This window comes from Chlamydotis macqueenii, chromosome Z (assembly GCF_036417535.1).
Source record: "Chlamydotis macqueenii isolate bChlMac1 chromosome Z, bChlMac1.mat, whole genome shotgun sequence".
Lineage (NCBI taxonomy): Eukaryota > Metazoa > Chordata > Aves > Otidiformes > Otididae > Chlamydotis > Chlamydotis macqueenii.
The window spans coordinates 76,185,670-76,213,084 of record NC_141593.1 but is presented as its reverse complement, the minus strand read 5'-3'; the positions used below and the strand labels follow the sequence as shown (position 1 = coordinate 76,213,084).

Below are 27,415 nucleotides of genomic sequence, written 5' to 3'. Positions count from 1 at the left end.
TCGTTGCACACACATAAGCATGTAACATGGAACACAGCAAAACAAACATGCTTAAAACTGTTTTAAATTATCTCATCCATATTGAAATACAAGCTTATTGGTCAAAACAGACCACTGTAAGCTGTCCAGCGTTCTTGCAAACCTGCTGGCAAGACAAGATACCAGCAGCAGCAATACTGGGATTGTGTATGTCAGAAGAGGGGCTAAGATCACCTACATCGTGCACAACATAACTATTTCTACTGCAAGGCCATGACACCTTTTTAAAAAAAAAAAAAAATTTATAACAAGCTGGAGTGCCTTGCTAAGTTGTGCAGTAATCCTAGCATCAGCCCATCAGCTGTATATGACTTTATCTTTTCATTTTTTTCCATTTTAAATAATACTTAATGGAAAAGCTTTGTTTTGTGAGTTCTAAGCAATGACTTAGATGTACTGGTTTTAGTCCAGATAAACGCTTGAAATCAATGGAGTTTAAATGCTGAAGGCAATTTTGACAATCCTTTATGCACCTTTGTACACCACAATAGTGTTTAAAATTTAACTTGCTAGGTTTAGTTCCTAAGTACTTCAGTAACAGATACATTAGAATCATCACGTATATCCAGGATGTTGCTATTCTGCTCATTTTACTGTCAATGAACTCCTGAAGTGCCTATAATTCCACAGCTTCACATAGCAAGAGGAAATGGCCTCATGTTGTGGCAGGCAGGGTTTAGATTGGCTATTAGGACACACTTCTTTACTGAAAGAGTGGTCAGGCACTGGAACAGGCTGCCCAGGGAAGTGGTGGAGTCCCCATCCCTGGAGGTGTTCAGAGAACGTGTATACGTGGCACTTTGGGATATGGTTTAGTAGACATGGTGGTGTTAGGTTGATGGTTGGACTTGATGATATTGGAGGTGTCTTCCAACCTTAAAGATTCTATGATTGATTCTATGATTCTAAACACTTTGTACAACAGCAGTCAAAAATGTTGAGCATATAAAGTAAATGGTAAGTGCTTTCTCTCTACAGTCTGGACTGTAGAGAGAAACATAGCCACCAGCGTCTTGATGCAACCAGCGAAGGCATCCCAGATTATAAACTCAGTATCTGTGCATCCCACATCAAGTATATCATAATAGCTGGAATATTGATTCCTCGCAATCTTTCAAGAGTCTAGCTGACTCCTATAAGACAACAGCTAACACAATCCAGAGTTTTATCATACCGATAGAGGAGAGCAATTCAAATGAAACCTGCCACAGAAAGCAGAAATTTTAAGGTACGGGAATTCCCATAGTTATATGAACATTCCATGCATCACCTGACACAGTAAGTTTCTATAAAAACGTATGGTTACAATACTAGGTTAAAGCACACCTCCTAAGCACCTCTGATGTGAAGACTAAGGACTGAGTATTCGTTCTTGCTCAGAACAGCTGCAACCTCCAAGCCTTTTACAGCTATAGTAGTTCATCCTACTGTAGTGATTATAGCGTGCACTTTTGCTAGGTAACAGAGGGAAGAAGGAAACAGAAAGAGGAGCCATACCCAACTATAGATAGCTCTTTTGCAAAATGGTATTAGCAAACAAAATCCCATGTTCTAATACCACTGCCAGGATCCAGAACACTACCTACTCACAACATGTTTGCCTGAATAATGCATATCCTTCATGTTCTGCCACATCCTTATTCCAGTGGGAGAGCTGAATGAATTTGTAGCTGTAGCAACTACGCAAACAAGTTTTTATGCGTTCATACTTGTAATTGAAGATACTAGGAACAACAGAAGTGAGTATGACATAAAACAAAAAAAAAGCAACAGCTTTTGCCAATCATTCAAAGTAGCATACCTCAGAGAAAAAAAAAAAAAGCCCTGCATTCATATCTTATTTGCAATTTTTTTTTTCACCTCATATATACACATGCACATTTGTTACGCACAAAAAGTTGTTTATACAGAGGTACCTGTCACGTCAGTCACCCGGCCTGTGATATTTTTAAACTATCTCCTTCAATCCTCCTACATCTTACGAAAGCTAAGAGACACAAGAGAAGCTAAATACCTAGCATCCCTCATACATACAAGTTGACATTGTTTTGTTACAATTCTTCCTGCATTTTAAAACAACCTAGAAGCTTAGTCTTTGAAGCCACCTTTTTTACCTGTCATTATACACACAAATTCCTTGGTATGTTCTACTGCTTAAACACTCAACTGAACAGTAGGAAATGTGCTGACTGGCAGATCACACTACTAAAACATTTCTTAATACATATGTACTACCAAGCACAGCCAATACCATTAAACCTCCTTAAAAAAAAAAAAAACACAGAAAACCAGTATTGATCGTATGGTTTTGTTTACATATTTGAAAACTGCTATATAGATCAATATAATTGTTTCAACTTCTGATGTGACATTTCAACAGACAAAAATGCATATCGAGACAGTTCCTGTAGACACTACCAACCAAGCTATCTCAGCCACTTGTAGTTGGTTTTCCATTACAGTATATTAATTAGAATAAAAATAAACACAAAGGAAACTGGAGTGCCATCATCTGAAATCTTCTATTTTCATCAGTATCCTACGTGTGTCACAGCTGCATCCCAAAAGACATTGTCATGCTAGCGACACTATCTTTTAAACAATGCCACTAAGGGTCCACAAGATCACTAATGACCAAATGGCATTTTTTCCCCTAAGGGCAAAATATGTAGCTAAAAGCATTTTAATATACAGCAGGTAATCAATGAACATTCCTCTTCAGATAGTTCAGACTGTTGGAAACTTCACTTAAACTGCTAGGGTAAATAAAAATCATTTTTTCAGAAATCTGCAATGGATTTCATCTGTGAGCTTACCAGAAACTATCAAAGTAGGTAATAGTATATAAAAATTATTATATAGGGCGTGTTTGCAAACAAAACTACTGAAGTGGAGAAAGCTAGCTGACCACCTGGAAGCAGGCTTGACTACAGTCATGATCGAGAACTGACAGTTGCAATCTCCTCTGCAGCTACAGAAATAATTTTTCAATTTTGGTAACTCATGCATATTGAGAAACCAAAAGCGATGTCAAAACGGAAAACCAAACCCATCGTTCAGAAGTATTATTGCCTCTAAAATCTAGGGTTATGGTAACCATTAGAGGTTGAACCGTCCATTGGTTATAGTTCCAACTTCTTTCACTTTAGAAATCTAGCTTAACGTGACATCAAACACTTTAACTTCAGGTTATGGATGGTTTTACTGGATAATAAGGCTGGGTTTAGAACTGTCTTTCTGCATTTTAATTGAATTCCACTTTTCATCCAAAACCTCAACAGGTAAATAAAATAAATTGATCCAATAAATGTAATTCACTAACGAAACAAGAGTAAGAAGTATGAGTGTGTTATGAGAAAATGACCATGTATCTTGCTGATTACCTATTAAACCAATGGATAAATTTGCAACTTAGTGACTATTCATAGTTACTAAATTTACACAATCTCAAGAAAAATAAGAACAAAACCAAAATCAATATAACGTCTGAAATCCACAGGATAGAAGAACTAGTTATAGAAGAAAACTAATCTTAAATTCTATATCTGCTTATGTTGAAGAACATGCAAGGCATTCTGGTGTTATGAATCTTAAACTACAGTTTCACAGAGAACTCAAAGTCGTAGTTAGCAAAGTTACTACTGCAAATGAAATTGCTCTTTAGAAGATAGTAACGGTATTATAAGCCAATTGTGTATGTTCGTTTCAGTTGCCTTGAAGTACTTTGTTTTAGTACAATACTGTCTTGCTTCCATTATACAAACATGTTTTATACACATACTCCCATTACTCTGCAGCCTCCTACAGCAACTTCCGGAAGCATGTCAAGTGTTATCCCAGCTTCTTCTGGTAGGATGAAAATATTTGTTTCCTTTTACCAAGGGAGAAAGCAAAACCTATCCCACACTCAACAGACAAGCACAGGGAATTTGGCCCTAATATTGAACAATACAGAATGACAGAGACCTCAAAACAAAGCCACCATTTTTGAAAGCGTTAATGGTTTTCAAGTTCTTAAGATAAAGTATACTTATAAAAAGAGAAACAGACTGTTCATAGAACCTCAGAACAGAGATCTGTCATGACAGCAACACCTAGGCCCCTTACTGTAAACACAAAATAATCACAATTAAGTTCTTCTGCAGAACTTGTCAGAACGCTTGCAATCTTCACTTTCCTGAAGTCCCTTGTAGTGTCTAAGATAATTCCCTAAAAAACAATAATCTCAACAATAATTTATAAAACGAATGCCACATCTTTTTCACGGCGAGCCGAGGTGAAGGGCTGTCCCTTTTGTACAGCTGGATGGTAGAACAGGCACTGTCAAAACCAGCTGCCAAATGCAAGAGTCACCACGGATTTGATTGCACAGGCTCCTCATGTAGGTGAGCGTCAAGAGGCCTGCCACGTAGAAAATTTAGCATTTTAAATAATTTTGTGCCTTTGGTTACAGGAAAACCTACAGTGGTCACGACAAGGAAATACGCTGCCTTTACCCAGGCATTTTCTACATGACATGAAGCGTTAAGCGCAATTACAGAAAAGGAAAGGTGATTAACCCTCTGCACGGAGAGAATACAGCACAAGAGCAAAATTACGGGGCCGGGGCCTTGCCACCGTGCCCCGCGGCACCCCCGCCCCCCCGCGACAACCGGCAGACCGCGGCCAGGTGGCCAGGACCAGCCGGGAGCATGAATTTAAAAAAAAAAAACAAAAACAAAAAAAAACCCACCAAACACAAAAACCCGAATTTTCGCCAACAGGCAAGGGCCGAACGGCCGCGTCGCCCTGGGCTTAGTACCGGTGGCCGTTCATGTGCGCGGGGGAGTGGGGCCGGGCCTCACGGCACGCTCCGAGGGGCCCGTGGCTGATACCGGGTCACATAACGGGCCAGGCCCGCTCGCCGCGGGGCCACCGGCTGCCGCTGCCCTCACGGCGGGGGGCGGGGCGGGGCGCCCCGACCGACCTACCTCCCTCCTCCTCCTCCTCCCGCGCCGCCGTCCCGCCGCTTCCGCCTGCCCGAAAAGGCCGCGCTCCCGGCGGCCGCAGAGCAGCCAATGACAATCGCGGTCGCCTTCTCGTCCCGCCTCCCTCCGGCCTCTTCCGCCAATCGCTGTCCCTCAAATCGGCAGCTGCCAATCCCGGCAGAGGCCCCGCCCCCTCCCCTGAAGGCGGTGCGCCCTGTGGGCCCGCTTCCTCCTCGCCTCCCGCCCGCCGGAAGTGTGATGTGGCCGCGAGCGCGTCGCCATGGTAAGCGCGGGTCGGCGGGCGGGCGGGGGGCGCCTGCTCCGCTCCGGGATCGGTCCCAGGCCTCAGCCCCCTCCCGCCGGCTCCCGCACCACCCAGCCACCCGCGTCCCTGCCGAGCGACGCTTCCCGGGCCCGGTGGCGCCTCAGAGGCTCCGCACACCCCATCCGGGCCCTTGAAACCCTCCCCCAGCTCCAGGGCCCTCACCCCGCCGCGGGGACGGTGCGATCCCGCTGCCACCGTAAGGCCTTGCTTAGCACTTGGCCTGGCAGTAGCGCGGGCCAGCCGCGTTTGGGCCGTCTTGGTCCCTTTCCCGCTGTCGGCCTGGCACCGGCCTAGCCCGGGCCTGCCGTGTGGGAGCAGTCCTGGCTCTGGCCTGCGGTGCGTTGTCAGGGCAGTATTTCTGACTTTTCTGACCCTGTGATTTGATAGGTACCGTGTTTTACGTCTTGCTTTTGGAGCAGTACACGTAATCCTGAGATTGACTGCTGTTCTCGTTTAGCAGCAGTAGCGTCTGAGGCCTAGGTCGTGTTGCTAATGAAAAGTTTGAATGGTGTATATAGAATTGTCCCAGAGGCTTATTAGCATTACCAGTTCTGTTTTCTATGGTTTCTGCCTTTTATTCATTCTACATGCAGAGAATATAAATGAAGGGTTTGTGTTTGTGTTAGGGTTAGCACTGATCTGTGAAATATTCTTTCTCAGCTAAGGCAAAAACCTTTATATGAGCAGTGCAGGTAGATGATTTTAAAATTAAAAGGGAAAAAGAAAGGAATCTCTAGGAGAAGAAAAGGTTTTCCTGTACAGTTAAAGGTTTGTATGTAACTTTTACTTCATCACAGAATTATTTTAAGATGACCACTTTCGAAGTTTTTCATAGACTCACAGAATGGTTTGGGTAGGAAGGGGCCTTTAAAGGCCATCTAGTCCAACCCCTGCTGCCATGGGCAGGGACATCCTCCTCCACCATATCAAGTTGCTCAAAGCCCCATCCAACCTGCCTTTGACAGGTTATCCATCACCAGTGATATATACTGTACAACTTTCACTGGATCCTTTTGTACTTCCCACGTATTTAATTAAAAGATTAATGTCTCTTGAACTTTCTTACGGTTCAGTTCAAAAAAAGTTGCTAGGCTCCAGATCTTGTCACCAGCAGGAAATTGCTGGAAGTTGCTCACCTGAGCATTCCTTGGCAGATCTTTTAGAAGAACCTGTTATAATCTGTGGCTTCAAGCAGTGAATAAAGGGTTTTCCTAGGAGGCATAAACTGAGAAGATCTAAAACGCATAGAGAAGACAAAACGAAAGAGAAGGGAATCCTTCACCTCTAATCTGTGCCTTGCAAAGGCAGATACTATAGAAGTACATCATCGCTATGCTCTTGTTCCTCAAGTTCCTCATAGTACTCTAAAGAATTTGAGGTTGTAGAAAAAAAGCAAGAGAACCTTGATAATGAGTGAGATACATATGTTGCTCTGTGTAGCACCTAACTGTAAAACTAACGTTCTTATCTAGCAAAAAGATTATGGCAAGTGTATGAAATGTAATAAGAATTATTTTCTCTACTTGTCCGTGTTGCTTGTTAGAGGTTACTCCATATGCTTCAGGAACCTTAAGTAAGATAGAATATTTTAATGAGATTTTTCTCATGATTTTATGTTAGAGGAGGTGAAAATAAGATTCCTCAGTCTTGTGGTGTTTGAAATTCCTCAGGGAAAACGATAACCCTCATGGAATACCCAGGACTTTCGTTTGTCCATGATGTTACCTCTGATGTCATGGCTCTTTAGAAAAAAAAAGTTGTTGCCTTGTAGGATTAGCAGCCATGAGCTGTAGTTAATGACACTTTCTTTTGAACTCCCACTTGACTGTAAGATGGAAAGCAGCTGCTGTCTGTTTATTGTCAAACGAAGTAGAGCAGAGCTACACCTCCAATTTGCTTTATTTCTCCAAAGAAAATGAGCTGCAACTGTGGCAAACTAGTAGTTTTGTGAATAGCATCACTTTTGAAGCGTAATTTCCCAAGGACCTTATCCTTTGGAACTTTCTGTCCCGTTGTCTCCTGGGCTTCCTTACCACATCCTTACTAAGCGAGTCAAAACTTCTGCTAGGTGAACAGCCAGCTGCTGCCAAACAGAGTATATATAAGCTGGCTTCTACCTGTCTTTTACTTTATGTGAAAGCACAATTTGTGGTTTTTGTTGTTTTTTTTTTTTCTTCTGTTCACTGCCAGTGAGTAGAAAAACAATACTATTTTAACTTAAACCAATTTCTAAAGTGAGTAGAAGCTACTCAGTAGATAAAAAAGTTACTGGAAACAGAAGGGATGAGGTATAATGACTTAGTTGCTTAATTTATTTAGAAGCACAATATATATTGTTTATTGAATTTCACAAATTATTGTGTCACTTTATCTTGTCAACTTTTGAAATTTTATATCTGAAAACTCAACAAAACTTTTACTAGTGGGGTTGAAAAATTTGCCACATGCATGTGGTGTAGTGGGTGCAAAGATGGAAGAACCCTGAAGTGACATTAGAATTAACGATGAGCCTTTCACCTGCTAAAGGGTAGCATTCGCTTTCCTTTGTAGCAAAAATGTGTGATTGCAGCCAAACATGAGTATATGAACAAAAAAAAAATGTCTCAAGTATGTTTTGTGTCAGTAGTTGCAGTTTGGTGATGGAGGAAATAAAGAATTGCAGACAACTTCACAAAGATGGTTTCTTCCCCTTCACTCTCTCGTGAGAACTGACCTCAAGCTGAAAAATTGATTTGGGAACTTTCTGTGAGGACAAACGTTTCTATCACAGTCTTTGTTGCTGTCTTAGAATGATGTTTATAGAAGGAAGGGGAATTGCTCATATAACCAATTGTAAAAACATGCATTAGTAAATATTGATCTAAACCAAGCTCTGGGGTATAAACATACCAGGATCTGAGACGCTGTTCTGCAAAAGAGTTTTCAGGAGTCTTTAAGTACAAGGTTTTGTGTTTGGCTTATTCAAAGTTACTAGGAGGAATAAAGCCTGATTCAAATTTGCTAACAGCTTTGTTTTTGTCATAGCCTAAAGGTAGATATGATTTAAAATATCTCCTCATCTTACAGTCTTAAGATATCTTTGTAGTGTGAATTTACTGTGGAATCATGATGGACAACTTTTTGCATGTCAGTATTATAATACCATCAGGCATTTTTTTTTTTTTTTAATAAGCAATTAGAATTTCAGGGAGCTGCAGTAACAAATTTTTCATCTGATAAAGCCTTTGCTACTCAGCTAATCTCATTTTGCTGGGAATCTGAGGATTTTAGTCTTAGCCAAAGCTGTAATACAAGAAGCTGGCAAGACCTGCTTTGCCACCAATCGTGCAATCACTAATTCTTGTCCCTGCACTCGATACTCGTTGACCCCTGCAGCAGCTCTGGCGTGCCCCTAGCAGTAGGAGCAAACACTGCTAATTGAGGAGAAAGCAAGAAGGATCTGCTCTCTGTGTACCTTTCCTCCTGCCAGAATAACAAGCTTGTCAGAGAATTGAAAAGGAGGGAGAAGAAATATGAGATACGCTGTGGCTAGGTAGGGACAATGAGGTATGTTTTCTACTGTGCTAGTATTGGTGCTTAGTAAATCTCATACCATCTGTGGCATGAGATGGCACTTGTGAACAGTAATGCTACTGTGGAGTAGGCATGTTGTGCGTTACCGCTTGAAGTGTCCAGTGTAGATATTTCGGTGTCAGTTTACAAGAAGATGTGGAACTACATCATCAATATTTTGCTTCTGTGATTACAGAATAGAGGAAACTATTTCTTCTGTCATTCCAAGATGCATATCTTGATCTGATCTGGGAGGAATAGGATGCAGTGAATCTACTTTTACAGATTTTACCACATACCTGAACAGTCCAGGAATGACACCAGTTGTGAGAAAGCATTTATTTGCTGAGTGCTGAGCAGTTCTTACTAAGTGTCTTTGATGTTCTGTCTACTACTAAACACTTTCATTTTATTCAGTACTAGCATAAGAAGGGGGATCACATTTTTTCTGCAGGCCACTTGAAATTAATAACTGTCTGGTTATCCATTGTAGATTTTCCACTCATGATCCAAACTCTTAAGTTGAACAAAAATGGAAGTTGCCATAAAATAGTGAATGTGACGGTTTAATTTTTTTGATTGGCTGCAGTGTTGAATACATTTTCCTGCTGATACATAGAGCTTGGTTTTCAAACACCAAAATTTTTCAGTTTCAACTTTGTAACCAGGGAAAGGAGGTGGGAACAGCTGACATCTTGCTAAAAATGTTGCTGATTTTACAGATTCTAATACTTTAAACCATGCCTCTGAACTTTTCCCAACAAGAGACCTACAGAGGTGCCGTAGGCCGTGGAGCATCTGAGACTTAGCAGAGCTTTTCACTATTTCTTGACTGACTTTATTTTTCATATTTTAGAGAGAAGGTTTTACTGTTAATGGAAAAAAAAAAAGTGTGCAAATCGTATACACAGAATGTTGGGGTTTTGGTTTTTTTTGTTTGTTTTTTTTAAAATTCTTATGTAAAAGATAATCTTTTTGTTCAGCCCTGAGAGTAGGCAAAGCATGCAACAACTTCTTAAGCTTTCTGAAAGGATGTTCAGGAATGTGGTTCAGCTTTGAACTGTGTAGTCTTTCTGTGGCGACGAGACATTCAGAGAAATAGAAAGCATGTGGGTTTTTTGCTGTTGTACTATGGAGCCACTCTCTAGATAGTTTTTGGCTCTTGCTTGTGAACTTGGGGTGATAGTAGAACTTTCACAATAACGTTATTTTCTTAAATTTGTCAGACACCAGCAGATAGAATGTCAGCTGTATCGCAAATATCAAAATACTTGATACAACAAAGCAAAAATATTTCATATTTCAATATCTTCCTTTTTGAGAACTTTAACTTTCTTGCCTGTCCATTTTCAAATTTCTGTAGCACCTTCTGTTACAAACTCATGCTGCTTTCATTGGAGTAAGAATGTCATCTAATTCAAAGTGTGCTGGTATGTTAGAATGCCTCTTACTCTTCCATTCACACACACAATTTTTACCGTTTCTTTAGATTCTCTAGTAAATTTGAGGTAAACAGACTAAGCAGCATGGCATGCAACTGCTGAAGGAAGAGTCAGCTAATTTGACAGAAAATATGCTGCTCAGTTATCAAAAGCACAAGGATAGTTCAAGCTTATAATTAGCCACGCAAACTTCTTCAATGAACAGCAAAAGCAACTAGAACATACTTATTTTTGGAGAGGATGTCTTTTTCTTTACATGGAAAATTCTCCTTCTTCTGTTTAACTTCACCCTGGAAATCTTTAATGTATAGATTTTTAGGGTAGGAGAGGCAAAAGAGCTACAAATCTTCCAACCCAAACCATTCTATGATTCTATGAAATCAACATTTATGTCCTTTTAGAGAGCTCTGTGGCAATGGCAGAATATCACCTACTGTGTTTATAGTTCCAGAAAATACCACAGGGTTCCCTGTTACTCTGGAAAACATACCTAGCTTCAGCATCATTAAAAAAATTATTTTAGAATTTATTCCTATTATCTAACTGGGGAAAAGAGTGGAGAAAAAAACTCTGTAAAATTGCGAACTACATCATCTGTTAAACATGTAGAGGAAAATGCCGCATCTAACATAAGTCTATGTTTGTTCTGTAAATATATGGACATATACACCTATGTGTTACAGTAACCTTGATAAAAAAGCTTTCACTTTGTTTTTTATTGTAAGATTTTTTTGTGAAATGCTACATCTGCTATCTACTTACACTGAAGTTAAATTTCGAAACTATTGTCTAGATATTGGGGCAAAGAAGGAGGAATTCAAGTGAGCACGGAATGTCAACGTTGTCACCTTGAGGTGTCATTTCAGTGTTGTTTTCTGGATTTAAATTGCAGTAAAAACTTAAATATGTTGGAGTTGAGAGCTTTTGCAGGAGAGGACAACTGTTTCCATCTGTTAATTCATTGTCTAGTTGTTTAAAGAGATTGGTTATGTTTTAAACAGATGTATTAGTGTGCAGTTGACTGAAAAGCATTCATATTAGTTCCTGTGTGCTTTACTTGCCATTTTAGTTAGCCAACGTACTTCAACAAATGTCAGGAGGAAAGATTCCCTATTACTCTAATTGATCCTTAGCCTAAATTTTATGAATGTAAAAACACATAACTTATGCAGAACTTTCAATATTTTAGATAGAAATGCGAATGAGCATTCAATATTTCACTTAAATTCCCTGGAAACTAAGCTCACTGCACATTCACCCCAATATTTAAAGTAGAAAAGCCTGTTCATGTTGCAGGAACCAGTAAGTGCTAACTGGACAGTACTTGGTTACTTACTGACCACAGCCTTGTAGGGTCTGAACACCTCTTGCTTAGTTCTTTAGTGTAGTTTTGCCAGTAATAACGTCAAATGTAATTGGTTTGCAAGTTTTGTGTTTTTCCTATAATTCTAGTTAGCATGCCACTTTTACAAATGCTTATTTTCCATTCATTTTTGTGAGATTATGTTTGGCAGTAGTGGGAAAACAAATTATTTCAGAATAGTTTTGAAAATAGTCTCATTATGTGCATCTTTTAATTACTTTTTAGCAATTGCTTTGACTTTCAGGTTGGGAGTAGTCCTATATGGATTTTTTGAGGGGTTTTTTTTTTTGCTGTTTTTTTTTTTTAAATATACTCCTAAAATTTAGGTTTAGACTGGGAAAATAAGAATTGCAGTACCTAATGGAAACCTTAGATAATAAGCATTTTCTGTTTCAACTTTTTAAAGACCTCTTGATTAAAATTTCATATAGATTGATTTAACTTTTCTGTGATGGGGCTTGAAACCTACATGACTATTTTTATGTAGGCTTTTACATTTTTATCAGCTCTTGCTTAACCGCAGTTTAACTACAGTGTAAGATATTGCTCTCATGTTAGTATGAGAAGGACAGCTAAACGAGTTCCAGAGAAGATAATAATCCATCAATTTCATAATATTGAGGAGGAAAAAAGAGTAGAAAACTGTTCTAGAGAGAGTGTATATTCTGTAGCATATTACACAAATGCAGTTATAATTTGTTTAGAATATTCCAATAATTGATCAGTGTTTGCCTGCGTAAATTGATTATTAGGATAGTAACGATGGGGCAAAGTGTAACAACTTGCTGGCAGTACAATGGCCTCTCTTTTTATAGCGCGCACAGATGAAATCATGGTCACGCTGCAATTAGAGATAGAGTAATCAGTCTGTAAATAAGGAAAGTCTAGGGAAGATTAAGCTTTGGTTTCAGGGTTAAGTCTGTTCTGGGAGAGCTTCTGTCTTAAGCTTTCTGCCAACCCAGAGGGACAACAGGATGGGGTTTACACTCTCCTCCTGCATGTTTGTTTTTTTTTTTTTTTCCCTAGAACTGTGGTATTGTGGTTTATTTTAAAAGAAGGTACATGAGGCAAGGGGAAATTCAGAGGGTCCTTTCATGATGCATATAGATACATCAAAATTTATGATGTAATTTATTGTCGTGCTACCTGAGGATTATGTCATTAAGTGATTCCTAGGTCTGTGATGCTGTTTGCAAACACATGGAACAAAAGAGTTTCTGATTCAGAGAATATAGGAGAGGTGGAGTGAATAAGAAGTACAGAGATAGGTACCGTATGAAATCTTGGCTGTGACTGTTATTTTCACAGTAGGAAAAAGTTTAGGATCAGTACATCTATTATGCCTGTGTAGACACAGGCTGAATACACATTTCCCAGTCATCACTAAAAAATTTAGGCAGCCATCTGAGTATGCCCTTCCTTTCCACACATTGAATTAAATGCCCTTGTAAAGTGCAAGAGTTGTTAATAACCAGAACTGTGATCTGCCTCTTTTTTTTCCACACCCCCCTCCTTCTCTTCAAGTGTAGTAAATTTAATGCTGGATAAATGGCAGGAGTGACAACATTGTCTATAATGAGGTTGACAGAGGCTGTGCAAGTGTTACATAGCCCATCAGGATTCCCTTTCTGAGCCACGCAGTAATTTTTTTTCTCTAAATCAACACTTAACTAAAGTGTATTAAACACAGTGTATTAAATTACCACGTACTATTCCATTGATTTCTTTTTACTCCATCCGCAAGCTCCTCCTTCCCTCTCTCCTCACCTCAGAAAAAGGGGTTCTTGCACCATGTCCTTCTCCTGTGTTGCAGCAGACACACTGAGCGTATCTTCCAGGGTCAACTGGAGACCATATTTTTCCTTACAACTCCCTGTTTTGCCCTAATGTCCCCTCTGCTGACAGCTACACTGTTCATATGAGAACTTGGATGAAAATACTTTCAAATGTCTCTAGCTATAATATTTGTCTTCTAACTACCATATATTTGCATGAGTATTTCTAATAATACCGCCACTGCTACTCTAAACACAAGAAAACTTTAAAGATTATTCTTTGTGGTGTATTATATGGAATTATTTTTACTAAGATATGATATGATCAAGGAAATAATATTGAGGCTTTTTTTTAAGGTCTAATTTTGGGAAGGATTTAAAAGAGCTGTTGGGCGTGTAGCTCTCAAAGAGAAAGTCCATGGTCTTAAATTTCAAAAGACTTATGAAAAAACTTGCTCTTGCAAGTTCTGCTGAATACAATACCTCCTTAGTGCTGCAGGTGATGTGATAGTGCTCCACAACTGGAGACAGCACACAGGAGAGGGAGTAATTACCTAAGTAACACAGAATGTAACTACTGAGGTGTTTCCACCATGTCAGAAATGTGCCAAATGCAGATGTAGAAAATTTCAGCATATGTAATTAAAGCCACAAGCTTGCACCATCTAAAACAAGAATAAAATACCAATGCTGATTCTTTTATACATTTGCAGTCTGAGTCTGGGGATGTTAATTGTCTTTTCAGCAGCACGTAGGCACAGTCTAAAAGATAGCATCAGTTTCTCCATGTGCTGAAATTTCTTTGTAATGGGATCATTAATGCAGATCACAGGGTCTGCATTAAGCCAGTCAACACTTTTGAAAAATTCAAATTAATTACTTTTGGATCGGAGGAACCCAGTTTAACCAAATGAACTGCAACCCACCTACATTACAACATTTTCCAAATAACTTGGTATGTGAATGCAGTATTTTTTGAAAGGATTCCGAGTAATGTATGACTTTTATAGCAGCTTTTAGTTACGTTGGTTCAAGCAGCTGGATGTGTATCGCCCTTTTCGGTAAATTCAGCTGGGCTGTAAGAATTACTTTAGATGTGAAATGTAAAGCTGTCCGCTTCAGAAGTAAATTTTCATTTCTAGTTTAAAATTGTAAGTAAATTTTAAAAGATGCATGTCTGTCCTTTTCAAGTGACTATGTAGATAAATGTGTAATTCAGAGGACGTTTCAGTGGTCTGTAACTACAGCAATGCCATACTACACTACATGTCTTGAGAAACACATGAAGAGCCCAACGAAGAACAATTACATGCTGACCCTATTGATTGACTAATAACACATTTCATGAGTATACATTTACAGTCCCTGCTTAAGAGGAAGCAAGTGTGCCCTTCTGCCATCTTCCTATGTTGAAGTACCCGATACCACCAGCCTCCTTAGGAAGCAGCTGCAGGAGAAAGCTTGCAGGAATTCGTGGGAACTGAGCTCTGGCAGGCACTGCGCTGTGAGATGTTGAGAGCAGCTGTCTCTCCCGGAGGACTGATCGAATTAATCAGTTGATAGGGAGTATCTGGCTCTGCTGAGAGGCAGCCATCCCTGGATCCGGCCCCATCGCGTTCCTAGACCTGCAGGAGCCAGGAGACACTGCCTCTCATAGGTCGTAAGAGTTGTCTTTGCAGGGGAATTGAGAGTTTCTCAGTTTCTAAAGCTGGCAAAAGTTTGTGCCTAGTACAAAGGCAAGCGTCTGTTGATAATGGTGGGCAGTGTTTTGTCCTTTGTGGACAGTATGGCCATTATTTATGACACAGTAGAACAGAAGTGGTGACTCAACTAGCTAAGCTAAAATACTAAACTGAACATGATTTAGCAAATGCTGTGGCTCAGGAGAAAAGCAGGTAGCCTCACCTTGAGGACCTGAGAAGCTGGCTTTGGGTGTTGGGTAACTGCTCTACTTATATAGAGCTCTACTTCTTCTAGAGCTTCTCTTTTTTTTTTTCTGTCTTAATTTGTTGTTAGTGCAGTACTGAACTGAAATATTGTGATTTTCTTTTATAGATCTCCTTAACTGTTTAGAGAAATTTCATTATCGGAGCTTCAAAACGTTACAGTTTTGTGGCTAGGAAGAAAGTGCACATAGATCAACAGAGATGTGCCTTAGGCTGTGGAAATGTGAGCTCTCATGTGCTATTAAATCCCACCGATTTCTGTTGGAAGAAGGAAAATGCAGTGTAATATCCCTTTGTAAGTGCTAGGTTATTGCATTTAATAGAATACTACTACTCAGCCTTTTGAGTTGAGCAGTGTGAAAAAAATGAGATACTTAGACATAAATTCATCAGAAGTCCAGAATGAAGAATGAATTGATTATATTTGCTTTGCCTTTTTTTTTTTTTTTTTTTTTTTTTTTTTTTGGAGTTTACACTCAATAGGATTTGCAAATGAGGGTAGCTAAGCAAAGAGAAAATAAGGCTGTTTGAAGTAAGCAATGGCCTAGTATACTACCTGGAGCTTTTAAGTTGACCAAAATATCAGTTGAGACATGCTAAGTTAAAACAAAAAAACCCCAAAGCAATAAAACTGCAGCTTCAAGCTTCAAGCAGCTGGATTATTTTCACATTATAAGAAGAATCTAAGTCTCAGGTTTGGGACTAATTATTATCAGCTACAAAACACAAGGTTGCTAGTGTATTGGTTATTGGAATGGTGATGTGGCAGTTGCTGGAAAACAGCATCAGCCATCTTTATTCCAGATTTTGTACTTGGTGCTGGAGTTACAGCACTTGTTACAGGACTGCTTACAAGAGAGTACCTTCTCTCCTGCCATGGTGTTTATACTTCTGGAAAAAAATTGCTTCACATAGGCAATAATAATTGCTTGTAAGTTGATGATTAGAGAACATGTTGGCCACACAAGACTCAGACTTTAGTTAAAATAAAATGCTTGTTAGATGCACTTATTGCATTTTACTGGTATTTTAAAATTTAGCAAATAGCCAGATATTCAGTTTCTCAATAATTGTTTCTTCTTATTGCCAGTAGACAGATTAGTTTGACTATCAAACTATAGATTTTTACTTCTCCATCCTAAGGTAATTCCTTCATTTGTCCAGTATTTCACATATTATTAGAACTTCTTTTCTAGAAATACATTTTTTAGAAGTTTTTAAGTTTAAAATCAAAAGATTATTTGAAAATAAAATTACTGAGTTATCTTTTCATAGTTCAGGTGGGTTTGCATTCTACAAATATGTTGAATTTGGGGTGTAGTCTTCATTAAGCAGTATGCTAACAGTCCTCCTATGTAGTTCTTGTTATTCTCTATCTTGGCTGCCACTAGCTTAGTTGTCAAGCACTCTTCACCTCCACCTTCACTACCACCACCATGTTCTATTGATGCAAACCGCAGTTACACTTATTCTTGGCCGAGAGGAAACATCTGTTTTCTGTAGCTCTTAGCCTGCTGCTAATGGGTTTCCACAAACTGACTTTGGAACAGGTGCCTGGGAAGAAAACTGTAAGGTTACAATTTTGCCTGCTCTTTCTTTACCCTTGTTGGGACGGATTGAGAAGGAAAAACTCTGTTCTTGCACCATTGTGTGCAGCGGGCTATTAAAGTAATTTCTGGCACACTGCCATTGTGGGTTTCATTTTCGGTTTTAGTCAGTATTGTCTAGGGGAACACTTATTTTCTCCAGCTTATGCAGTGAGGGAAGTTTTGTACTGTGAAGATGTAATCTTTTTTTTTCTGATTTTTCTTCCATAGTCTGCCATCTTCAACTTCCAGAGTCTACTGACTGTAATCTTGCTGCTCATATGTACCTGTGCCTATATCAGATCCTTGGCTCCCAGCTTACTGGACAAAAATAAAACTGGGTATGTAGTCAGACTATTTTAGAGATACACAAGCTGTTTGGTTTTAACCGAAACGCTTTACTCTCAGTATCTTCTAATGATGTGTGACAATACAAATCCTATTTTGAAACATTTCTTTCTTCTTTAAAGATAAAAACCTTTATACTTTACAAGAGAAGGCAATAAGGTATTTGCAAGCGCGTAGTTGCAATTTTATGGTAAGAATTAGCTATCAAAGCGAGCCAGTATTACTTTATTAGTTACTTTCTGGACTTGCAACTTTCTCATTAGATGTTTATTAAAGATATAGACATAAGTGACAGAAGGAGAACATTTTTCTACATGCAGCTATTGCTGTAATAATTTATGTTTTGTTCTTAAGGCTGAATAAAAAACATTAACAGCAGAAGCTGTAATTTTTTTTTTGTTTTCTAAATAGGCCTTTTGGAAGTACAAGTCTGAAACACAACTTCAGCAATAGTCTGTAACTAAAAAAAAATTCAAACTGTTTTTTAAAATAAGCAACACTTCCTTGTCTGTGGTCTCTTTAAGTAATTTTTTTTTGTATTCTTTAAGGAATTTGTAAAAAAGTTTTTGAAAGCTTCTACAAAATCTAACTTTTTTTTTTTGTCATTCACTCAGACTTCATATCTCACTTTTATTCCTAAAGCACGTGTTCCTAGATGACTGGTGTTTTTCTCCTTGTGTTCCCTATTGTCCTGGAATGTGCTTAACGTTGCAGCACAATTTTGGGATGGTGGGAAGTGGGGACAGCCATGGACCCAAAACTGTGCCTCGGTTACACTGTTAAGACCCATTCATCTTTTGGCTTGCCAGTTTTCTTTGTGCTACAAAGAATGTAACTGGATGTTGGGTGCAATCAACAGTGTGAAGAACTGTGATTTAAATGCTGTGGTTTTAAAATAACAATTGAACAGTTTTGACTTAGAAACCACTGAGGCCATATGTAATACTTGAGTAATTCGGTCACCTAGGGTTAATACAAAAGCGATAATATTTACAGAAGTAAGAGGTAATTCTAACTGGTAATGTTCTAGCTGGAAAAAACCAGACAGGCTTCTGAGCAGTGGGTGTTTGATTAGTCCACTTTTTCCGTTAGATCATTCGATGTTAAAGAAAATGTTTTGTCCCTGAGTATGTTCTGTAACTTCTGCATTTAATTTTCAGAAAAAGTGTCAAGTTTTCAGTAGGCTGTTGTCACCAAGGACCTTGAGTATTTGTCTTCTGAAAACCCTTGTTGTAATTAACCTCTGGAATTGGTGTTTTATCATACAAGTTTTCTTTTAGCAGTGTAAGATATCCAGAGTATGCTAGCTTTTTTTCAATGTGGAGTTCTAACATGAAAATGGTTGTGTCCTTTCATATGAGGCTGTGAAGTTGCCACTGACATGAGAGATTTCTTTTGATAAAAGATGGAAAGAAAGGATGACTTCATGAAGGCCTGGGAGGGGGTGGGGGGTGTGAGGAATTTGGGTGTCTGCTAGTGGAAGATAACAATAGTCAATGAGGTATACACAGTAAGAAGTAAGAATATTTATTTGACTGATTAAAATTTTAGTGCTGTTCTTGGCAAGGATTATTTCCTTTAATCTGGAGCTACTCTGTTTATTCTTGAGGCAAATCTGTCTGGAGTACAATAGAACTCTCTTCATAAAATGTTTTCAAAGCGTGCTGACACAGTGGAGGAGTTTGGCGTTTGATCTGTAGGTTTGTATTTGTATAGATGTTGGACATACTATTTTATTTTTGTTTTATATAAATCTGTGTGTAGACTACTTTGTACTGGAGAATAAAACGTTGGCCTGGAAGCAATGAAGTTTGTTTCCTGAATGGTAGATGTTTACATGGAGCTCATATGCTGTTAAAGCCCTGTCCCTCTTCACTAACATATTCCATGCTCAAATGGAAATGTCTAGACATATTGGATAAAATAAATTGTAGTGATATTTCATTTTACCACAGAGATGACCTTACCTCATTATTCCTGCTCCAAATTAATAGCATAAAAAGTAGCTATAAAATATTAAAGTGACAGAAAGGAGAAATGTTGATAGCTATTCACTATATTTCGGATTAAGTGAGTGGTAACTTTGAAGATTTAAATCTGTTGATAGTAAGTAAAGAAACGTCTTTCTGTTGGTTGAGAGACTGTGTTGCAAAGTGATGTCACCCATGCTCATAACACTGTATTTCATCCCCTTGACTTCTGCCAAGATGTCTTTTCCTACCAAGCCAAACAGAATTTTAAACCTTCTTTTTCCCTGACATGTCTTGAATGTTTCCATGTGCTTTGTCCCGAGCAATAGCGTTTAAGATTGGGAAAGCAAGTAGAGATTTACTGTTTCATGCTAACTGGAGAAGAATGCTTACCACAACATAACTCTCTCCTCCCTGCTAACCAGAAAGATGTGTTAGATTATGTACAGCGGAGTTCTCTTTTGTCTTGCCATAAGCATTGCAGTGGGGTATCTCTCACACTCTCTCCTGCAGTGGCAGTGGGGCTATCTGTTTTGCAGCATTCCTGGTCTAGCAGCCAAAGTCTGAACTAACCCTTTCTTGTCTTACTGGGTTCCATTTCTTTTCATTTTTTATTCTCCGGTTAACCAACACCACTTTTATGATCAGTGCTTTTAACTTTAATACTGCAAGCCAGGAATATGCAGCAGCTCATACACGTTTGGCTTGCAGCTGCTAGAAAACAGCAGGTATGCAAGCCAGACTTACACGTTTCACCTGCATCGAAACAAGGATGAAGATGAGCATGAAGGGGATAATAAGGAACAGTGCAATTACTTTGAGTAGTTGCTTCAGGAGGAATTATTTTGGACCAGATTCATTCAAGGTAGCATCAGTTCTCTAACAGTCAAACAGGTTTTGACTTGAAGAGGTGTATGTTGTGGACCTGGGATGAACATTAATGGAAAAATTCAGGAGAGCAAAAGGCCTGCACGGGCTTTTCTTCCCATGTAAGCTCCCCAGTTCATCCAGAGGCTGTGATTATAGCTGTTTAGAACGTCCAGATTTCAGTTTGCTTTTGCTCAGCAGCAGACTATGCAGACAAACAGATGTATTGAGCTGTTCCAATAACAGCACAAGCCTCTTAAAAAGGTACTGCTGTCATTTGTTGGAAGGCTTGTCAGTCCTCTTTTCAGTGGTGACTTTTTCATAAATTGTTAGCTGCAGCAAGGGTAGCTGACAAAGCCCATATTCTAACTGTTCGTACCTCCCGCATCAGAAAGGAAAATTCGTATTTTCACCAAGAAGGGGATTTTCTAGGGCTAGGAACAATGTACAGTACTTCACTTGTAACTTTACATTGCTACACATGGTTGAAAACAGCCTGAGAAGGGAAAGAAACACCCTTGCTGAGATTGTGAGGCAAATTCAACGGATTTATAGACTGCTTGAAGGACTTAATATTCTTTTTCCCAGGTCAGATTCTTCAAATATTAACAGGACAGTAATGTTTTATTTCTTTGAGTTCTGGTAAGATTTTTGAGAGATGGCAACATGAGATGCTGGTCTGTGGAAGTTTTTGTGTTGGTTCTGCAGTGTGTGGTCAATAAAAATTTGAGTGACAACAGTTTTGAGAGTCTCCAGCATCATCCACAGAGTACTATGGGACTGTCTGTTTTGCTCTATAATGTTTACAAATGAATGCGTTTTTACCTGCATGCATCTTTAAAAAGTGCATAGATGTCTTCAGGTTATTCTATTGTGTGACCTCTTAGCCTGGAAAAGTGTGATGATCTACATACAGGGATTATTACTTCTGCTTGTGGAGCTACATAAAAGCAGAAGAAAATGAGCTTTGACTGTAAAGAAATACTTTTGACTTGAGGTAAAACAATCTAAAGCACAAATAAAAAGAACCTGTTCCAAAAATGGTGGAATGCTATTCACCATAAATTGGTCAGCAAGAGGAACATTGGTCAAGAAGCATTTCACTTTAAATTTGAAAACCTCAGTCACTTGCTGCCTGATGGAATACTTGGTTCTCACCTGCCCCGCACCAGGCCTTTGTTTCAGAAATAAACGGGGAGGCTGCTGGAAGGAAAGAAGGATTGATCTTGAAGTAAACAAAGACTGTAAGAGGCCATAAAATAAAAAGTAGCACAGGTATTATTTTTAAAAAAGTACAGGATATGTTGCCTGCTGAAGTATGCAGGAGCAAGTAGCCCAAAACTACCTGTCTGCGTTTAAGCAAGAAAAAACCAGGCAGTTGCTAGGGCCCAAGAAAGAGGGAAGACAGATAATCAAACCATTGTGGGTATGGGTTCAGAGCACTGCGGGAAAGCACTTGGAGAACTGCCATCACAGCAGGTAGTAGATACAACCCTATAAGTGACATAGACTAAAGTTACTGCTGATAAACACATCAGGAGAAGAAGGAAAAAGAATTCAGTTTTTTTAGTCCATAAATCTATAAATAGACAATATAGTTGAATCCAGATGTTTTTACTGCGTTGCAACCAGTCATACCATGAAGGAAACCTTCCTGTATGCAAGGCTTCAACACAGTTTTGACCAACATTTCAAAGGCTGAAAAGTAGCTTCTAGTTCAGGATGCTTCAGTATGTCTTCCCGTCTTCCTCCTCAGATTCTAAAGCAGTCCTTGATCTGTTCCTCTTGAGCTATCAGTGTGAGATTATTTTAGTTACATAGAGAAATTATAAATTTGTGGCACACATGCTTGTGCATCACTTTGGATGTGCTCTGCATAGTTGAATCCTACTTTTCTCCTTCGCTGTCCTGACACGAGCAAGGTAAACCTTGGTAAAAAAGAAACCTGAAGAATTGTCTTCTTACTTTTTTCAATACAAGTGTTCTAGATCAAATTATGCCTGAGCATTCTCTGCTAGAAAAGGCATTTTTATCTGCTATCACTAAGAGAAATTAAAAAGAGAGACTACAAAGCATTAAAGTACTCAGGTTTATTATTTCTCATACCTGCAGGAAGACTTGCTTCAAAATCTTGACACAAAAAGTTTCCCATATACAATGACATGGAGGCCTGTTAATATTTCCTACCCAGTATTTTTCTAGTTCTGTTTTTTTTTTTCTTTACATATTTTTCTGTCTGGGTTACTTTAATGTAGAATGTAGAATTCTAATGAAACCTTTATATTTGAAACACAAACAGAGTAAATGTGCCTTTGTTTTTCTTGCACACAAAAAACCTTGCTAGACTTAGAAAGAACTTTGCTACTTGCTTAGTTCCTAGCCTGTACTGCTCTGTGGAGTTATCTGGTATTTTCTAATGTCAAGCAATAGTGTCAAGTTGATAAACTACAGTTTATTTGGATTGGTTTGGCATAGAAGAAAGAAAATCAGCTGACTTAAATTATTTTATTAAACGAAGAGCCTAATTAATTTATTTTATCTTTACAGACTATTGGGAATATTCTGGAAATGCGCCAGGATTGGTAATTTTTTTTTCTTTGAAATCTTTAATACCAGTGGGTTTTTTTAGAGTATATATTATTTATCAGGATAATGTTTCCATGTAGCAATGAAACTCGTACATCATCTTAAAAAAAATTCAAGTTTTACCTCTGTGAAATACAGTGAAAGGAAGGGGCGAAACACAACTTCCTTACTTAGCATCATAGAGGCCTGTATTTTCTGATATCAATTCATATGTGTGGTGTTATATTTGCAAAAATCTTTTGCACTTTTTACGAAGTTAAATAGCAAGGGTATACTTCTTATTAACGTACAAAGAAATTAATGATTGCTCATAAACTACTGTCCGAAATTCTAATGGACTACTGCCAGAGGCCAGATATTTACCTTATAGTAATAAAGCAACATGATATTCATAATGCAGTAAGGTTCTGTTTCATCATAGATGTCTTTTTTTTCTCTCTTTTCTTTAGTTAGCTTCTGTGCACTTTTGAATTACACAAAGCTGTTGGTGTCAGGTGGCATCTGTATGCAGGCTGATGATCTCTATCTGATTTTAGACATTTTCTCGTAACAATGATATTTATATTTATTTTAATCCTTACTCTGAATTTATTTTGAGAAATAAATGTGAATATGCAATGGAAGTTCAGTCTTAGCGTTAAGGTATATACAAGATTTTTTAAAAATTGCAAATCCATCATCAAAATGATGTTCTTCAAATTGCATTGTTAATGCAGAGCAGAAACATTGAACTTGTAATTCTAGATCTTCCAACTTGTCATGAAACCTAAAGGAAAAATACACGGTTCCCTTTTCTGCATTCTCAGGCTTTGAAAAGGAGATGACATACATTTTTCAGTATGTCAGAAAGCATTGGTGCTAAAGACGGTTTTTTGTAAAGACCTGTTGTTAAAATGATTGCATAATTTTTTTCTATTTGCTATGCACAGCAAATGGTTTAAAAAGCTATTTAAAAGAGAACACAACAAGCTTTTGAGGTCCCTGTCAACTTGCTACAGTGGAGAACTGCAGTTCCTCTGGCATATAGTCTTAATTTCCCATCGTGTAGTAACTTTAACAGGTTTGCATTTGCTGCATCCAAGGTAATGCATGTACTCTTGTGCCCCATACTGAACTGCTTGCTTTTCTCTTTATGGTGTAAAACACTAATTTATTTTCAACTTACATCTAAAGTAGTCCATTTGACTTTCTTTCAGACCAACAGATGAGGAGGTAGCATTTTAACATTCCTCCTGTATGTTTCTGTACACAACAGTACCGTATCCTCAGTGTGGGAAATGGGCTTTGCAGATTATTCTTGTCATTTTATTTGTGTTAGTCGTAAAGGCATGTAGAAAGTGTAGGCTTTTAAAAACGAAAATGCCTACTGGCTTATTTTACATTTAACTTACCCAGTATGTTTGAACAACCTTTTCACATGTGCATAAGATTTTAATAACCCACAAGTGGTTACATATTTACAAAGTTGTGCAAAATGATGTTTAATCCTGCCACATGGTGATTTCTCTTTTAAGAAAATTAAGAGCAGGAAAGTATAACCCAAATGAAAATTGTAATACTCTAAACTGTAGGAGGTGGACTTCCTCAAAAATTTATTTTAAACAGATGTGAAACTGCAGACATTAATTCATTCAGTTATTTGAAGTTTAATTAAATATATGCCAGATCATGACAACATCTTGTAGTGTCACTGTGGCAGGAACTCCTGCTTATGGGAGGTGTCACTCCAACTCTTTTATTTTTCTTTTGCTGTGGAAAGTCTGTTCCTCCCATATTTGAAGGTCCTGCTTGTAAAAGAGACTTTTTTCTGAGGATTACACCTTAATGCCAGACTTGAGAGCCTTGTCAGTTTTTTTCCTTTAATGTTTCTCTGCAAACTCCATCTCAGAGAAGATGATTTATAGTAAGACAAAAGACCTCGCACAGCAAAAGGAAGTTGAACATAATTTAAAGCAAACGGCTCCAGCTCTGCCTTTATGCTTCTGAATGCTTAAAAACAGGAATCTTCTCACTTTAAAGAGGTGTTGCGGTGTTAACACGTCCTGACAGTTTTGTAGTTTAGGAGTATCATCCAGTGTAAGGGACTGTCTACTCTCCAGAGAGAAGTCAGTGGATTCATGAAGAGTAATGCTTAAGCAGAAGGGTAAAAACACCTGACTAATTATGTGGAGGAAGTGCCCATTTAAATAGGTAGCAGTCTGATTAACGTTACTAGTATTCCCCTGATTGTGCTACAATTCTTTACCTAAAATTCTTTTTTTCTTTTTTTTTTTTTCCCCCCCCCCAGTTTATTTGGTGAACAAGAAATCTCTGTAACTTTTTGTTCTGGACCAAATGGGTGGGAATAGATCTTTCTCGATGCCTTTGCCACCAAATAAAGTCTGTTAATGGAGTAAACTTAACTTTCATCTGTGATCTGCCCTGGAAAACTGTAACACTGATTTGAAAGAGTCAGAAATAGACGTATCTATGCAACTTCTGTAATCTGTTGACCATTTTTATCACTAACCTGAAAATCTGGCCAGACCCTCTCTGCAAGAAACAATCTTGTGTCTCTCTAGCAAAGAAAAAAGGCATCTGGCCACATCTGGGCCACTGTGAGCTCCCCAGCCAGTTAGCTGGCTCTTACATGATACCATGCATAGAAGATGCACGCTGCATATAGCAGCTGTCATGGCCAGACAGCGCTGAGGTACACCTCAGCTGACACAAAACAGCTTTTGAGCAGCGATAGCCCTGAGGCAGAACTGGGAACAGAGCCAGTAAAAGATTTGGTGTCTTGATCGGCCTTCAGTGCCTGCCTCCTAACTCTCTTTGGCAGTAAGAGATAGCAGCAATAGATATAGATATATTTATAGATATTTCTTTTTAAATGTTTTCCAGGAAACTGCATCCCAGAAAATATGGTTTATAGAAAGATATAAGTCTTTGCATTGACCTTTGCTTAAAACAAACAACTCCAACTCTGTCTTTTTTTTAGCAATCTATCCTGTCCTACATTTTCGTTTTCCCACTCCCATACATATTCTTCCTCAATACACAGCTGTAGCTGTACCAGCATTTCTCCAGATAGAAATGTTGAATATTAATTTGCATGTACAATGGGATAATTACCATGTTAGGCTAGGAGCAGCCTAGATCTGTTTAGTCATGCCTGAATTTTTGTTTGTTTTGGGTTTTTTCCCTCCCCTCAGGTGAACGGAAAAGCCCCTACGTGGCTGTGTGCTGTGTTGTGATGGCCTTCAGCATTCTGTTTGTACAGTAGCAACTGCAGAGTGTTCCCTACACCCTACTACCAATCAGCAAAGCATGGAAGAACTTCTGGAAGGAAAAGATGGGAAAGTGTCATCATGTCTCCTCTCGCACATTGGATAGCCTGTCTCTTAGTGGACACCTTGCCCTCCTGCAAATGGACCATCATGTACAGTATTAGTGATCATAATGTAACTAACTCCAGATGACATCTGCTTATTAACATCGTCTCTATTGACACTCCTGATGTAACTCTTGAAAGGGTGTCTGTTGTGTATCTGAGCTTCACAGGAGCTTTTTTTTAAACCATGCAGTTGAAAAGCCTTTTGATTTTTTGTGTGATAAAGCTATTTAATGAAACTTAAAAATGATGTATCTAGCAATAGCAATAAGACCACTCTTACGAGAATAAAGAACATTGTGACTCTAGGATATGTTTACGAAAGTATTTTCAGTTCTTACTGTCTGAACAATGCCTGTCATTTTGTGATAGCTATGCTCACTGAAAATATGGCTTCTGACCTAAGTTACATTCAGATTTTGTTTTCTAAACTTGTGCTTCCTCAAATAATCTATTAATATTTTTGTTGTAAAGATAAGGTATGAATAAAGACAGGGACCATAATTGTAGTGATGTCTGACTAGCTACTGAGGAGGCACAGATAGGGGATTAGAGAACCTGGACTACTCTGTAAAGTAGCATATGTATTCATTTTTAGAGATCTAGGTCTCCAGTGGATCATTCCCTGACTTCTTCCAGTATTGTGGCGAAAAGATTCTAAAGGCTCTGCTGCTGTTGTTGTATGTCATACAAGGTTGCTAAATCAGCTAAGTGAACAGTTAGCTTCTTAGCCGTCTGCAGATAAGGAAGTTGCATGTCCCGATATTCTGAAGGTTAAAGAAAACAACTAAATTAGATTACACTCACTATTAGTAAAGATTAGATTACCTTTATTAATACTTGCCATTAGCATTTATTCTGTAGTTTTGCAAACTGTCAGTAATCTAGTAATTTATTTTGGTAGAGCCTGACAGGTGTGTTTACATCAGACATCTACATGACTTCATATTGTCTGCATTTGAGAGAGTTGTCTATCAGCAGTATTTTTGTTGTTCTGAAAAGGTGTTTGATCAGAATGAGCTAAGCTGGCAATAAAACAGACTGAAAGGTACATAACTGTTGTCATTCTTGTTTGAAAAACTTGTTTTGTAGATCCAAATTACCCTGCATTTAGAAAGAAAGTGATTATTAGTTATTACCTTTGTATCATCTCACGTAGACCTGCCTATCTAAATCACCATCAGAAGTACTTCTCCACAACTCTTTTCTAATCTGGAGCCAGGAAAAATAGATTTCTCCAATTTAGGCCTAGTAAATACTCCTGGCTGTAAACCAG

The 27,415-nt window shown here is 38.5% G+C and overlaps 1 protein-coding gene across 1 annotated transcript; it reads left to right on the top strand.

The window, feature by feature from the left end:
- The first annotated feature begins 5,182 nt into the window (after nt 1–5,182).
- Nucleotides 5,183–27,195, top strand: TMEM167A (transmembrane protein 167A). The gene is made up of 4 exons (XM_086770689.1): nt 5,183–5,289; nt 17,227–17,336; nt 22,728–22,762; nt 25,961–27,195. Exons 1-4 carry the CDS (start codon nt 5,287–5,289, stop codon nt 26,029–26,031), a joined length of 219 nt encoding a protein of 72 aa, XP_086626815.1. The 5' UTR covers nt 5,183–5,286; the 3' UTR covers nt 26,032–27,195.
- The last annotated feature ends 220 nt before the right edge of the window (nt 27,196–27,415 follow it).